Source organism: Ailuropoda melanoleuca, chromosome 6 (assembly GCF_002007445.2).
Source record: "Ailuropoda melanoleuca isolate Jingjing chromosome 6, ASM200744v2, whole genome shotgun sequence".
Lineage (NCBI taxonomy): Eukaryota > Metazoa > Chordata > Mammalia > Carnivora > Ursidae > Ailuropoda > Ailuropoda melanoleuca.
This window is the reverse complement of record NC_048223.1, coordinates 90721721-90735592: the sequence shown is the minus strand read 5'-3', so window position 1 is coordinate 90735592 and position 13872 is coordinate 90721721. Positions and strand designations below refer to the sequence as shown.

Genomic DNA, 13872 nt, shown 5'->3' with positions numbered 1-13872 from the left:
TACCGCTAAACAAAACACAACCCCTAGCCTCATGGAACTTACTGCTGGGGCGAAGGGGCAACAGAAAAAAAATCACTAAAACCTCAGGGGGCGATAGGTGCTCTGTTGAAAATAAAACAGGAAAAGGTGACTAGGGGACGATTTAGATGCTCAGGATGGGCCACTAGGACGAGGTGACAAATTTCATGAAAACTTGCACTTGTAACATTCAATAAATGATACCCACTTAACGTCATTACCATTAATACAAAACAAAGGACTGGGTGAAGACTATGATCAAAACTGCTTAAATGTCCCAATATTCTTCCTTAATTTAATTAACTAAGAGGATCACACCTGGATGCCCATTTTAAAGCCAGAGGAGCCATCTAGCAGGCTCTCGCACACCCCATCTAACCTGCCTGTTTCCTTCTTTGAAAGGGGAGCATGCTTTCTGAGGCTACAACAAAACGTGGGGAGCCTTCAACAAACAATGAATGAGACACCCCATCGCTCTGTAACAAGATCTAGATGAACACAAGGAGACAGATGGAAGGTTTATTTTTACCTGCTCTCAACCTCGACTTCATGTAACTTCAGTTACCAGTAAGCGGTAAACTGAGGGAGCATAATGCACACTGCAGGTGACTGACCACCCTGGACACAGACCAGCACTGAACTCAGCTGGAGGCTGAGTCCGCAGAAAAGGTCTCCCAAGACAGACAATGGAGATTTCAAGTAGCATAAAACATGTCTGTGTTCTAACCTTTTTTTGTAACTTCTGTCTCAAGGGTATGAAGCATCTGCTTAAGTATATCTACTATACTAAAAAGAGTTTTATGTGCCATGGCCTAAAGTGGCCTCAAACAACAGGCTCATTTTATAAATATTGCAAGAAAGAACTGCATTATCAAAAACAAAGTTATCTTTCATAGCAGTCCTGCCCTCCCTCCCTCAGCCCCACATAACTGGTTCATGCCTAACAACTCCACATTATACAACTTTCTTATTTCAGAGGGGTACATTTTGCAACAAAATTTCATGCTGATGGTTCACTGGGAAGTAATGTGTGCAAAACACACCACTTCTGAGATTTCCCTCTGACCCCAGTTCAGTGTGCAGGAACTCCTGCTTTGAAAATGGAAGAGGCCCACATCTTCTTGTCCCTACTCTGTGGCAGAAAGCTGTGAGGCTTTCACAGTTACCCTGCTCCTAAAAGAAAGTGTGGAGCTAAAACTGCTTTTTAAGACAACCCTGCCCACAGGAAAGCACCACATCAGTGGCCTTGTTTGTTTCGCTCATCATTTTATGCCAGTACCCAGCTCAGTGCCTGGCACAAAGAACACACAAAAATGTATGCAAGAAGGGAGAAAGGAAAAGGCCAGAGTTTTTATTAGATTTCCTAATTTCCACCCCAGTTGATATTTATATTAAAGTATGCAGTCCTGCCTTTGATCAGTAATAAAATAATAACAGCTATCATCAAGGACTATCATGACCCAATCCACCTAAGATCACCAGGGCTCAACAAAGTTTGACTACAGTTAGTTCACTGATTCACTGCAATGAAGGAGCTGCCCTAGGGTTCCTTGCAAACATTACCCTCAAGACTCACAACCCTGAAGGTTGTATTACTCTCTAATTTTACTCATCAGGAAATTAAAGTTCAAAGAAGTATTCCTTCCTCACAGTCACATGGCTAGTAAATCCTTGTCCATCTAACTCCAAAACTATCACGGAGCAACTCAGAATATCACAACCCAATCTGCACCAGGCCCATAAGATCTTCCTATAGACACTGTAAGCCAGTGGTTTGCAAAAATGTTTTTTAAACATTTATAGTAGGAAACTTTCTGTCAAATAAAATCCTACTCAAACCATAAACAAACAGACATATAGTTGAGGCCCAGGGTGTTGCCCTCCTTCAGAACTGCCCTCACCACTGGGGCAAGGCAATGAATGCTACTATGTACTTTTAAAATGTTTACTTCAACTTAACCAGACAGGCCATTTGGATCTGTATCTTCTTACTTTTCTCGATGCTTAAATGTTGGACAGCTCCTTCAAATGGGATAGGGCAAAACTGGCCATTTAACGCAGACAGTAATGACCTACCTACCACGGCACAGTTTCATTAACTCCCATATTCCTAGCTGAACGAACAGCAAAAGAAAAGAAATGGAGGCTGGAACAGGAGGAATTATTTGCTGAAAGGTATTTATCTGAGATAGCCAAAGCCCGTGGCTTGAAAGGCGGTTCTCGGGGAGAAGGGGCAGAGATCAGATCAGGAATGCACCAAGGACACTCTAAATGGCCTCCAATGTCACACTGAGCACTATGGACTTTTCTTTTTATGCAAAATTAATGGATGGATGATATGGTGAGATAAGAAATATGCCTAAAAACAGACTGACTGTCTCAATTTGCCAGATTCTACTTTTTAGTTAAAAAAAGGGGGGGGGTGATACAAATGAGAGTATCTGTATAGTTTGTAAATTAAAATGGCAATAATGTGGTTGTTTATTTCTGAGTACTCAGGAGGCCTAAAACAGCAGGCCAGGTTTTGTCACATTGTTCAGATCTTCCTGTCAGGATCTGTGTCAGTGTTTGGCCAGCTGACACAGGCATGGGGAGAAGGCCCACCTCTGCAAGGAACCTACATGGACATACTGCATGGATGACAGGTTGGCCAGAGCCTGCATCTATGCTGAGAAATGAGCAGTGCCGGCAAACAAGTTTGCCTGCTGGCTCCTGGGTCACCCATAGCCCCTTCATATGGTCCTGACAGGTTAGTCGAGTGACTACACCACAGACGTGTGGTGCTGTCGGATGGCCGATTCACCCTCTCGGCCCTCATTTTCCTAGCCACTTTCCAACTGGAGGTAACTCTGTGATCCAGTTCTGGCCAGTGAAATGTAAGCAGAAGTCAGGCAGCTGGCTGAAGCTTCTGGGAAAGCTTTCTGCCTTCCCTCTCAAAAGGGTCGCTCTCAGCTGACAGACCCCTCCATCCTTCATCATTCTTCTTATTCCTGCCAAGGCTACGGGCGTGGTACCTGGAGGTCCAGCTCCCATCTTGAGACCATGAGGTACTAAAGCAGGATGAGGATGACAATATGCTAAGAAAGGTGGCACAGAGAGGACAGAAAGTGCCTGAGTCCCTGACAACACCTGTGAGCAACTGCATCAGCTTTGAACCACCTATCTCCAGACACACTTTGTCATCAGGACCACATAAATCAATAATTATTGAGGTCACCAGAGTTGGCTTTTTGTTACTGTCAGTTGAATGCGCGCCTAACTGAGGGCACAGATTCTCTGGTGACTCTCTCAGATCTTTTTTAACCTGAGAGTAAATGATTCCCACTGGAAGAAACAGGGTTTTCTCCTATTAGTCACTAACCACAACACACATTCAGAATTGCCTCGCTAGAAAAACATAACAGCCATATACCTCATTGTATGGACCTAACGCAGATTAAAGAACTGTATCAATAACTTCGCATATTGAAAAGTAGAGTATAAACACAAGCAAGAGAGAGGAAACCAAACCCCAAACTACAAAAATAACATATTTCACTGGCACTCTACCTTAGAAATGTTACTTGAATGACTCATGGAATGTCCCAAAGTCTTCTCATTCTGCAAGAAAAGGAAAGAGGTGTTAAGTATCAATTAAAATGTGCAGAGAACAAGTATTTATTCAAAACAATCCTCCTAACAATCATTCCCTCAACGAGAATTTGCTGAGCGCAAACTACTATGTACTAGCAAAAATGAATGAAACAGTAGTCCCTGCCTTAAAGAAACTTAAGTTAACAAGAACAGGAATTTGTAATTAACTAAAAATAAAAGGAGCTATAAGTGTCTTTTTTTTTTTCAATAGCTTTTCCTTTTTATTGCTGAGTACCATGGTGTGGATGGAAAAGAGCTATAAGAGTCTTAAGACACATTCAAATGGAGGTTCAGAGGCAAAAAACTGCATGTTGAGTTTTATCTGATGTGGTCCATGCTGTGAGGAGCCACTGTAGGATTAGGAAGAAGAATGTGGGATAGCTGACCCCACCCAGGTCGTTTGGCTGTCAAAGTGTTGGGTACTCAACAGGGACATCCCACAGCTCACATCTATTCCCTCAAGCCTGTTTCTCCTCCTGGATTAGAGAAATCTGAGAGTCATGCTAGCCTCCTCCACCTTTAGTCACAAAGTCTTGTATCAAATTCTTCCTGTTTAATGTCTCTCAATCTCCAATATCCACCCCTCTACCCCCACCCACGAGCACAGTCAGACTTCAGCGAGCAAGCTAGCAACACGATGCCCCCAGGAGAAGCTGGAGCCACTTACACCAAGCCTCACCCCCTGGGCCGGCAGGGACATCTTTACTAGGGCAGGTCTGACTGCGGGCCACCAGAGAGTGCAATGCACCTTTCCCCCAGAGGACCAACACAGGCCCCCTGCATGTACTAAGTCTACTGATCATACAGTGCTCCAAAGCATTAGCTTCAGTTCTGGTGGAAATAGGACCAGGCTTTCTTTTTTTTCTTTAGAATCAGGCTTATAGTTTTTTGTTTTGTTTCCTTTCCTCATTTTTTGGATCAGACTTTCTTTTTTCTTTTCCTTTGGAATCAGACTTATAGTTTTTTGTTTGTCTGTTGGCATTTTTGTTCATTTTCCTTTTGTCTTGGATCAGGCTTTTTCTTTTTTCTTTTCCAGGCTTATTTTAATAAACAAATCAAAGCACACTTGGTTAAAGGTCCAAACACTCCCTACGCAAGCAAGGGGGAACTCTGCAGAGGACGGACCTGTAGGAAAGAGTAGCAAAAACACCATAGTGGAGTGCACACAGCATACACCAGAAACACTTCCTGAAGCACCAAGCCCTGGACAGTATATGACCCCCTTCTTAACATAGCATTACTCTCAGGAGCAGAAAACATAACAAGATTTCGTAACACACAAAAGACAAACACCTAGACAAAATGATAAGACAGAGAAATTCTCCCCAAAAGAAAGATCAACAAGAAATCACAGCCAGGGATTTGCTCAAAACAGATATAAGCAATAAGTCTGAATAAGAATTTAGAACAACTGTCATATGAATACTGGGTTTGAAAAAGCATAGAAGACACCAGAGAAACCCTGATCCTGCAGAGATAAAAGAACTAAAAACTAGTCGGGCTGAAATAAAAAATGCTATGACTGAGATGCAAAACCAACTGGATGTAATCACAATGAGGATTTAAGAAGCAGAGGAATGAATAGGTGATATAGAAGATAAAATTATGGAAAATAATGAAACTGAAAAGAAGAGGGAAAGAAAACTATTAGGTCACAAGTACAGACTTAGGGAACTCATCGAATCCATGAAGCGCAACAATATCCACATCATAGGAGTCCCAGAAGAAGAGTGAGAAAAAAAGGGCAGTAGGTTTATTTGAACAAATTATAGCTGAGAACTTCCCTAATCTGGGGAAGGAAACAGGCATTAAACTCCAAAAGGCACAGAGAACTCCCCTCAAATTCAACAAAAACAGGTCAACATGGAGACATATCAGAGTGAAACTTGCAAAATACAAAGATAAAGAGAATTCCGAAAGCCGCTAGGAACAAAAGGTACTTAATCAACAAGGGCAGGCACATAAGGTTAGCAGCAGACGTGTCCACAGAAACCAGAAGAAAGTGGCATGATATATTCAACATGCTATATGGGAAGATATACAGCCAAGAATACTTTATCCAGCAAGGCTATCATTCAGAATAGAAGGAGAGATAAAGAGTTTCCAAGACAAGGAAAAACTAAAGGAGTTCGTGAACACTAAATCAGCTTTGTGAGAAATATTAAAGGAGACCCTTGAGCAGGAGAGACGAAAGCAACATAGAAAGGAACAGAGACAATCCACAGGAACAGCAACTTTACAGGTTATACAATGGCACTAAACACATATCCATCAATAATTACTCTGAATGTAAATAGACTAAATACTCCAATCAAAAGATACTCGGTATCTGAATGGATAAAAAAACAAGACCCATGGATATGCTGCTTACAAGAGACTCATTTTAGACCCACAGACACCTCCAGATTGAAAGTGAGGGGGTGGAGAACATTTATCTTGCTGATCTCCAATCTCATTTACATTTCTACTGTCAATGCCTGAGGTTTAGGTTCTCTTCATTTCTCACTTGAAATTCTTGAATAACTTCCTACCTTATCCTTTCTGCTTTGAAAGTGACCTGATACATAATTGCTATGAACTGCATTGTGTCTCCCCAAATTTGTATGTTAAATTCTAGCCCCTAGTATTCAGAATGTGACTATATTTGGAAATGGGGTCTTTAAAGAGATAATTACGTTAAAATGAGGTCATTATGGTGGGACTTGATCTAAAATGAATGGTGGGGGCGCCTGGGTGGCACAGCGGTTAAGCGTATGCCTTCAGCTCAGGGCGTGATCCCGGCATTCTGGGATCGAGCCCCACATCAGGCTCCTCCGCTATGAGCCTGCTTCTTCCTCTCCCTCTCCGCCTGCTTGTGTTCCCTCTCTCGCTGGCTGTCTCTATCTCTGTCAAATAAATAAATAAAATCTTTAAAAAAATAAAAATAAAATAAAATAAAATGATGTTCTTATAGGAAGCTGAACTTAGGACATAGGTACACACAGAGGGAATAATATCATGTGAAGACACAGGGAGAAGGAAAGAACAGCTATCTATCTGCAAGCCAAAGAAAGAGTCCTCAGATGAAACCAAACCTGATACCTAATCTCAGACTTCTAGACTCTAGAACTGTGAGAAAATTAATTCTTGTTGCTTAAGCACCCACTGCCTGGTTATTTTTTTATGGTAGCCCTAGCAAATAATACAAGAATCTTCCCCACTATAACTTTCTTTAAAAAAAAAAAAAATCAACGAATGTTCGAAATGTAAATCTGATTTTCTAAAAATAAGAAAGTAACTCTCCCTGAATCCAATATTTCTTGCTCTAAACCCAAATGAGTAAAAAAAACAAAACCAGAAATTTTACCAATGGAAGAGATTATCTCACTTGTATTTTTAAGATTATCATATTCTCTATTCATCTCACATGCTTTGCAATAACCATAGGGAAGACCAGAGAAGGTTGAGATGTAATTAGCAGGTAAAATTCTTTTGGTCAGTCTGAAGTACAAAGGAGCTAGTGGATCATTTTAAAACTGCTTTGAAAAGAGTTGATTCCATTCCACCAAGTCTCTCTTTAAAGAGAACTAACAATCAAGAAAATTTTAACTTTTCCCTTTCCCACAACCCACCAAATGACATACTGCCTTGATACTGGTACACTTGGCTTCTGAACACTCGACACCCCTAAAATGTTAGTGAAGAAATATTTCAAGAGCTCCCAAGTGGCCTGCCAGCCAGCACTTGTTTTAGCGATGTTGTCTTGTCTTTACAGCAATGTGTTTGTGCAATTTTTTTTAGCATTTTCATTATATTCTCTTATTTTATAAATCTGAGTGAAAACAGAAGTTCAAATCTCTTAAGTATAATACAATGCAGACATTGCTATTAAATGTTTAGCATCAATGGAATATTTCTTGGTCTTAAGCTAGTCAATTAGATAGTTATAGGAAAAGAACAAAATTATAAAGTATGCGTAAGTGTTGACAATGTCACCAGAGACTATTTCTAAAAAACCAGAAGAATCAGAAATTTCATTCATTCATCTTATTCATGCATTCACTCACTGGGAGTGGAGAGTCTCTATGTCCACAGAACAGGTAAATCTGTAACCATTCAAGTGTCATTCATGAGTCAAGAATGTGCTATGAACAAACACAGGGCACTGCTGTGAATTCAAGTTTAAAGGCTCGTTTACTGGCAATTTACTACTAAATTTTAATTTAGTTTGCTAAATTAAAACAAAGATACCATGTGCCCTGGAATATCTGTACAGAAAATCATTATAACCACTATGACATTACCCACTACCTTAAAGGAAATGGTCAGTTTAACACCACCTGGAAGTCTACCCAGAAGTTCTGAGGTACTAGGAGAAGCAGTAATTTCTATTCCTGACTTTTTTGACATTTATTATTCCATAGAGATGGGGTGGGGTGAGGCCTAGGTGTTAAGCAAGGTAACATAAATCCAGACTGAGATCTAAAAGTTGCTATTTACCTTATGAACTTGAGAAATAAATTTAATGATGTAAGTCTGTATCCTCCCGTTTTCCTTGTTAGAACAATTCAATATTTTACATTGGTAAAAATCAAATTATCTAGGCTCAGAACATACAGATGTTTTAAAGCCTGAAACCTGTCAACATTTAGAATTGCTTCTCCATTACTTGGCAGGAAATTAACAATTCAGTTCCAACAGACCATTTTTTTCCCCCTTAAACACTACTACATTTATTCAGACTAACTGAAAAAAATCTAAGAAGTTCAGGACCATAAAAGACCTATTTTTCAGGAAGCAAATACCAAGATTCATTCAAACCAGTGACTCATTCATTCCATACTTATTTACTATTTGACTAACACATGCAAACAACTGTATTAGGCACAAAACGTGGACAAAAATAAATCTGACTCCTGAGCCTGTTCTAATGATGATGTTAACCACAGAATTTCTTTGTAATAGTGTTTCAATGAGAAATATATAACCGGGAAAGAAAATGAATTAAAAAATTGTTTAAAAACATTAAAAGCACAAACACGAATTATATCAGGATACAGTGGACGACACCATTCTTTCGTACAGTTACACTGGCATGTTTCTGAATGAAAAGAAGGAAAGGTTACCAAACATCAATGTCAAGAACCAGAATTAGGTATTCCGAAGAGAAAAAGAGTTCCATTCCAGTATGAAACTGAGTTTCAATGCCCAAGTAATACAAACTTTAGCAAATTATTTTCATCAATCTTTAATATAGTTAGTCACTGCTTAATGGGTCTACCATCTTATAACCCTGGGAGAGATAAAAGCCTCACTGCTGGTAGCAAAATCTGTTACCTTCTTTCCTCAGAGAAGGCACCAGGAGATGCCACACTGTGATAGCACATGGCCCCCTGGCTTGATCACACCTCCATGTGTCTTTGGTGGGCTCTTGTCTACATTAAAAAGAAGAGCTCCTCAGAACACAGCTCCATACCTTCTTCTTATTTGTGGTCTCCCTCAGACCAGTGCTTCTGAAACTTTGTGCATTTGAATCATTTAAGGATCTTCATAAAATGTGATTTGTTAGGTCTGAGGTGGGTTGAGATTCTGCATTTCCAGTAAGCTCCCAAGTGACTCCCAGGTGCTGGTCCCCAGACTACACTTTAAGGTGCAAGTTTCGTCCCAAATCCTTGGCCAGAATAATCCATAAAGGCTATGATTCATTTTTCTAATTGAGGTATAACTGAATATGACTCATTTTTTAAAGGGCAAATCATGACTACTATAAAAGTAAATTTCTGCATAAAAGATGGTAGTGAGCTTACAATTGAGTTAATACAAATAAATCAATCAGGAAACAGACTGATACATACACTGGGAAAGACTGAGTCTGAGGGTGTGAGAAAGAAAAGTTTTATTAATGTAAGAAGTTACCAAATCACAAAGATAAAGAGAAGCTCTGTTGAGGAATAAGGGACATTTCACAATTTTACTCAGTCCTGTCAATGGTGTTTTGCAAGTCCATGTGTGGCTCCAACAGAATGTACCTTGAGGGTAGAACGGAGATGCAGAGCCCACAGAGACCAAATACGCCCTGGAAAGTAGAAGTCAAGAATTAACGAGAAGACAATGAGGTGAGATGTCTAAGCAAGTTTTGAGGATTTTGTATAAAGGAGTCAAACAATAAAACTTCATGTGGGAGTTTCCCTGAAACTCTGACCAGGACCAGTCATTAAAACACACACACACACACACACACACACACACACACAACAACAACAACAACAACAACAAGCAAACAAGCAAAAAAAAAGCAAACAAAAAAATTGTGTAACACATACTATGTATCTACCCACTATCCATCCCTACCAACAGAACAAATTTGTTCTGAGCAGCAATGGACCCAACAAAAGTTCTCACACTCTCACTCTATTTTGCAATTAAGGGTAAATATGTAAGAAAGTTCTCCCTAAAGACATTAAACTTGAGGTTTTCTGGGAGAACATTCTGCTTTCCTGATATAGCCACTGCTCCTTTCCCCAGCATTCCTTCTTTCCTGAGTTACCCTGGAATAAAGATGTCATGCCAGGAGGTGCAACAGTCACCTTGGGATCATGAGGAGAAAAAGTATACATAGAGGTCTCCAACTTTTTGGTCTCTGGACACCTTTACAATGTAAATTACTGAGGACTCCCAAAACCTTTTGTTTATGTGGATTATATATATTGATATTTGCCATATTAGAAGTTAAAACAATTTTTAAAATATGAATCTCTTAATTCAATTAGAATAATAAACCCAGTTAATATAAATAACATTTCTATGAAAAACAACTATTTTTCTGAAAAAAAAATATAAGTGAACAGAGCAACACAGTTTTATATTTGTGTAAATCTTCTTATTGTCCAATTAATAGAAGACAGCTGAATTCTCATATCTGCTTGTACATTCAATCTCCTCTGTTGTTTTGACTGAAATAAATGAAGAAAATTTGGCCTTATACAGTTTATGTATTTATCAAAGGAATGTGTATTTAATAACCATTTGAGATAACTGGATATTCTTTGTACTACACAAAAACTCAACAAGTAATTAGCTGTGATGTACACTCTAAAATGATATTAATAAATTGTTAATACTCTATTAAAATCAACTGGTCCATTTTCTACTTTGAATTGATCTCTTAATCATGTATGACTTTATAATATCACACTAAATTGGTCATTTAGAAATTACTGGTTCACTGGGTTATGCAAATTTTCCAAGACTGACACATTTCATTATGCAATATGAAAAAAAAATCACATTCATTAATATGACCATCAGAGTCCGTAATTATTGAAAAGCTACCAAGCTCACAGTGGTGGATACAAGTTTTCCAAAATCCTAATTTTTGCTTAGAGACTTCCAATTTTTTCACTGGCAACAAAAACTGTTACTTGAAAGGAAAGATTGGCTCATTCATTCAATTTAGAGAAAATGTCTGCCAAATATCCAAGTCAGAATAAACTAGAGTTTGACTGCCAGTAATTCTTTCAAGTAAAAATTATATTCCATTAAAATTGACTAGTTAACTGAGCAACTCAATCACAGAAGTGCTTTGCCCTGAGTCAACCACTGCCCTTTGGTATTCAGTAGAAATGATCTATACCAGATATGCAAAAATGGAATAAAACACATAATCTATAATAAGAATAGTCAATTAAAAGTGACAAACATATTAAAATGAGCAGAAAATGAAATCAAAGTATCATTATAATTGTCTTCAAAATGTTCCCAAAGTTAAAGAGACATAAGATATATGAAATACATTAAACTTCCGAAGATAAGCACTAAATAAGCTACACAAAGAGATATACTCATTAACACCAAACATAAAACAAAAAGAAATTCTTAAAATTCTTCAAGTAGTCCACATGATGGTAAGAAAAAGAGAAGGAAGAAAGATGGGGAGAGAGAGAGAGAGAGAGAACCGAAGATAAAAAGTAAAATGGCACCCTTAATTCCTAAGATATCAGAAACTATTCTATGGTCATACAGCAAATAGAGAAACACTTATTCAAGAAAATCGACTACACCTTGGTATGAACAGCAGGAATCTGTGTTACTTGAGCCACAACCTAGTCCATCCTCAGGCTGACAGAAGCTCCACTCTGGGAGGATACAGCCAAGAAAAAATACCTCCCTTTCCCCAGAGCTCCCAAAAGAACAGAAAAGCATCTCCAGAGAGAGGGGCAGGCCCCAAGCATTACACCTTCTACTCTACCAACTCCATGTTCTGGAAGCCATGCTCCAAGCAAAAGTGACTTGAAAGTAGGTCTGGGCTCCCTTCTGTACAGTGCCCACTAGTGAAGTAGAAGCTCTACTTTAGGCATGACACACTGGGTGTAATGCAGCCCATCTTTGCTCAACCCAACAGACTGATAGGGTGGAAGTTCCACACCAACACAGCAAGCCAAGAAAGCTACAGGCTACTGCCCTACATAAAGCAGGTACAATCACCTTCCCCCAGCTCCAGAGGACAAGCTTAGATTTTGCAAAGGTAGAAAGGCAGGCCAAAAGAACAGAGAGCTCCTAAGCTATCTCTAAGGAAACAAACATTAGCTGGAATAGAATATAAAGAAATTTCAGCCTAATAGTACTGGCAAAAATGATGGCATTTTAGGTGGCTAGTAGCTACAAGATAGCAACAAGTGAAACCATAAAATGACTAAAAGTGTACCACAGAAAACCAGGGACAGAGACAACTAAGAAAGTCCAGGATGGAAGAAACCTCAAATACTGGCCTCAAAAACAACTGCAGCAAAGGAATCTGCATTTACTTGGATCAGACCATGGAATAATGCCCTAGGGAACTGTCCAAAATAGCAGAGCAATCAGCCTGCAGTTAATGGAACTAAAAACTGAACGTGAAATCAACAGAGACAAGAAAACGTAATAGGTCAGGGAGAGAGACAGTCAAAAACCACTATAAACAGTCATATAAACAGTCATCCCAACTTGAGAGAATGCATGCCTAAGGCTTACCCCTGAGAGGCAAAATCAGAGACTATATATTGTAAGGAAAACAGGTTTTACTATAAAATCCAGCCAAGTTACTAAAGAAACAACCCACGGGAGGTGGGCAGGGTGAAAGAATTTTAATTCAAAGATGCTAAAAAGTATTATCTAAAATATACAGCATTGAGTACAAAAATTACAAGACATTCAGAGAAAGAGGAAAGTATGACCCAAACAGAAAAAAAGGGAGGTAACAAAAAAGGCCCTTCAGAGGGTCCACAAATTGTCTTTAGTATACAATGGCTTCAAAGTAGCTATTATAAATATGTTCACAGAACTAAAAGAAGCCATACTTAAAAAGGCAAAGGAAGATACGATGAGAATATCTTATCCTAGTGATGAAAGCAATAGAGACAGAAACCATAAAAAATGAACAACATGGAAAATGTGGAATTAAAAAGTACAATAACTGAAATAAAAAGTTCATCCCAGCAGATCTGACCTGGAAGAGAAAAGAATCAGTAAACATGAAAATGGATCCTAAGAGATTATGTAATCTGAAGAACAGAGATCAAAAAGAATAAAGAAAATCAAATGGAGCCTTAGAGAAACATGGAACACAATTAAGTACACCAATATATCCATAACATGAGTACCAGGAAGAAAGAAGAGAGGAGAAAAAATATTCGCAGAAATAATGGCTGAATTTGATAAAAACATTCTCCACATCCAAGAAGCTAAATTAAATTGTACTAGGATAAAAGCAAAGGGACCCACATCCAAACACAACAAATTAAATGCTGAAAGACAAAAAGAAAACCTTGAAAGCAGCAAGGGAAAAGTAACTAGTTACATACAGCAAAACCCCTCAAAAATTAATAGCTGATTTCTCATCAGAAACCATGGAGGCAAGAAGACTGAGGGGGAGTGGGGGAAGAGATGTATTTAGATAACTGAAAGAAAAAGAATTTTAACCAAGAACATTATTCCAGCAAACCTATCTTCAATAATGAAGGCAAAATAAAGGCACCAAGAAGATACCGAGAATGACAAAAACTGAGAGAATGCAATGCTAGCAGACACACCTTAAAAGGAATATTAAAGAGAAGTTCTTCAGGCTGAAAACAAGTAACACTAAACAATAATTAGAAACTATATGAAAAAAAACCCAAAGAATGACAGAAAAACTAATTATATAAAAATAAAAGACAGTATACACATATATACTTCTTGTCCTTTCATCTCTTAAGTTATTGTAAA

At 38.6% G+C, this 13872-nt stretch overlaps 1 protein-coding gene across 10 annotated transcripts in view; it reads right to left on the bottom strand.

Moving 5' to 3' along the window:
• The window catches only part of MARCHF8 (membrane associated ring-CH-type finger 8), a 117979-nt gene that overhangs the window by 22807 nt on the left and 81300 nt on the right, over positions 1 to 13872 (bottom strand). For all 10 annotated transcript variants that reach the window (XM_034662866.1, XM_034662869.1, XM_034662862.1 and 7 more), the window contains one exon: positions 3568 to 3618. In XM_034662866.1, the coding sequence (XP_034518757.1) occupies positions 3568 to 3618 (51 nt within the window). The remainder of the gene's footprint in view (positions 1 to 3567; positions 3619 to 13872) is intronic.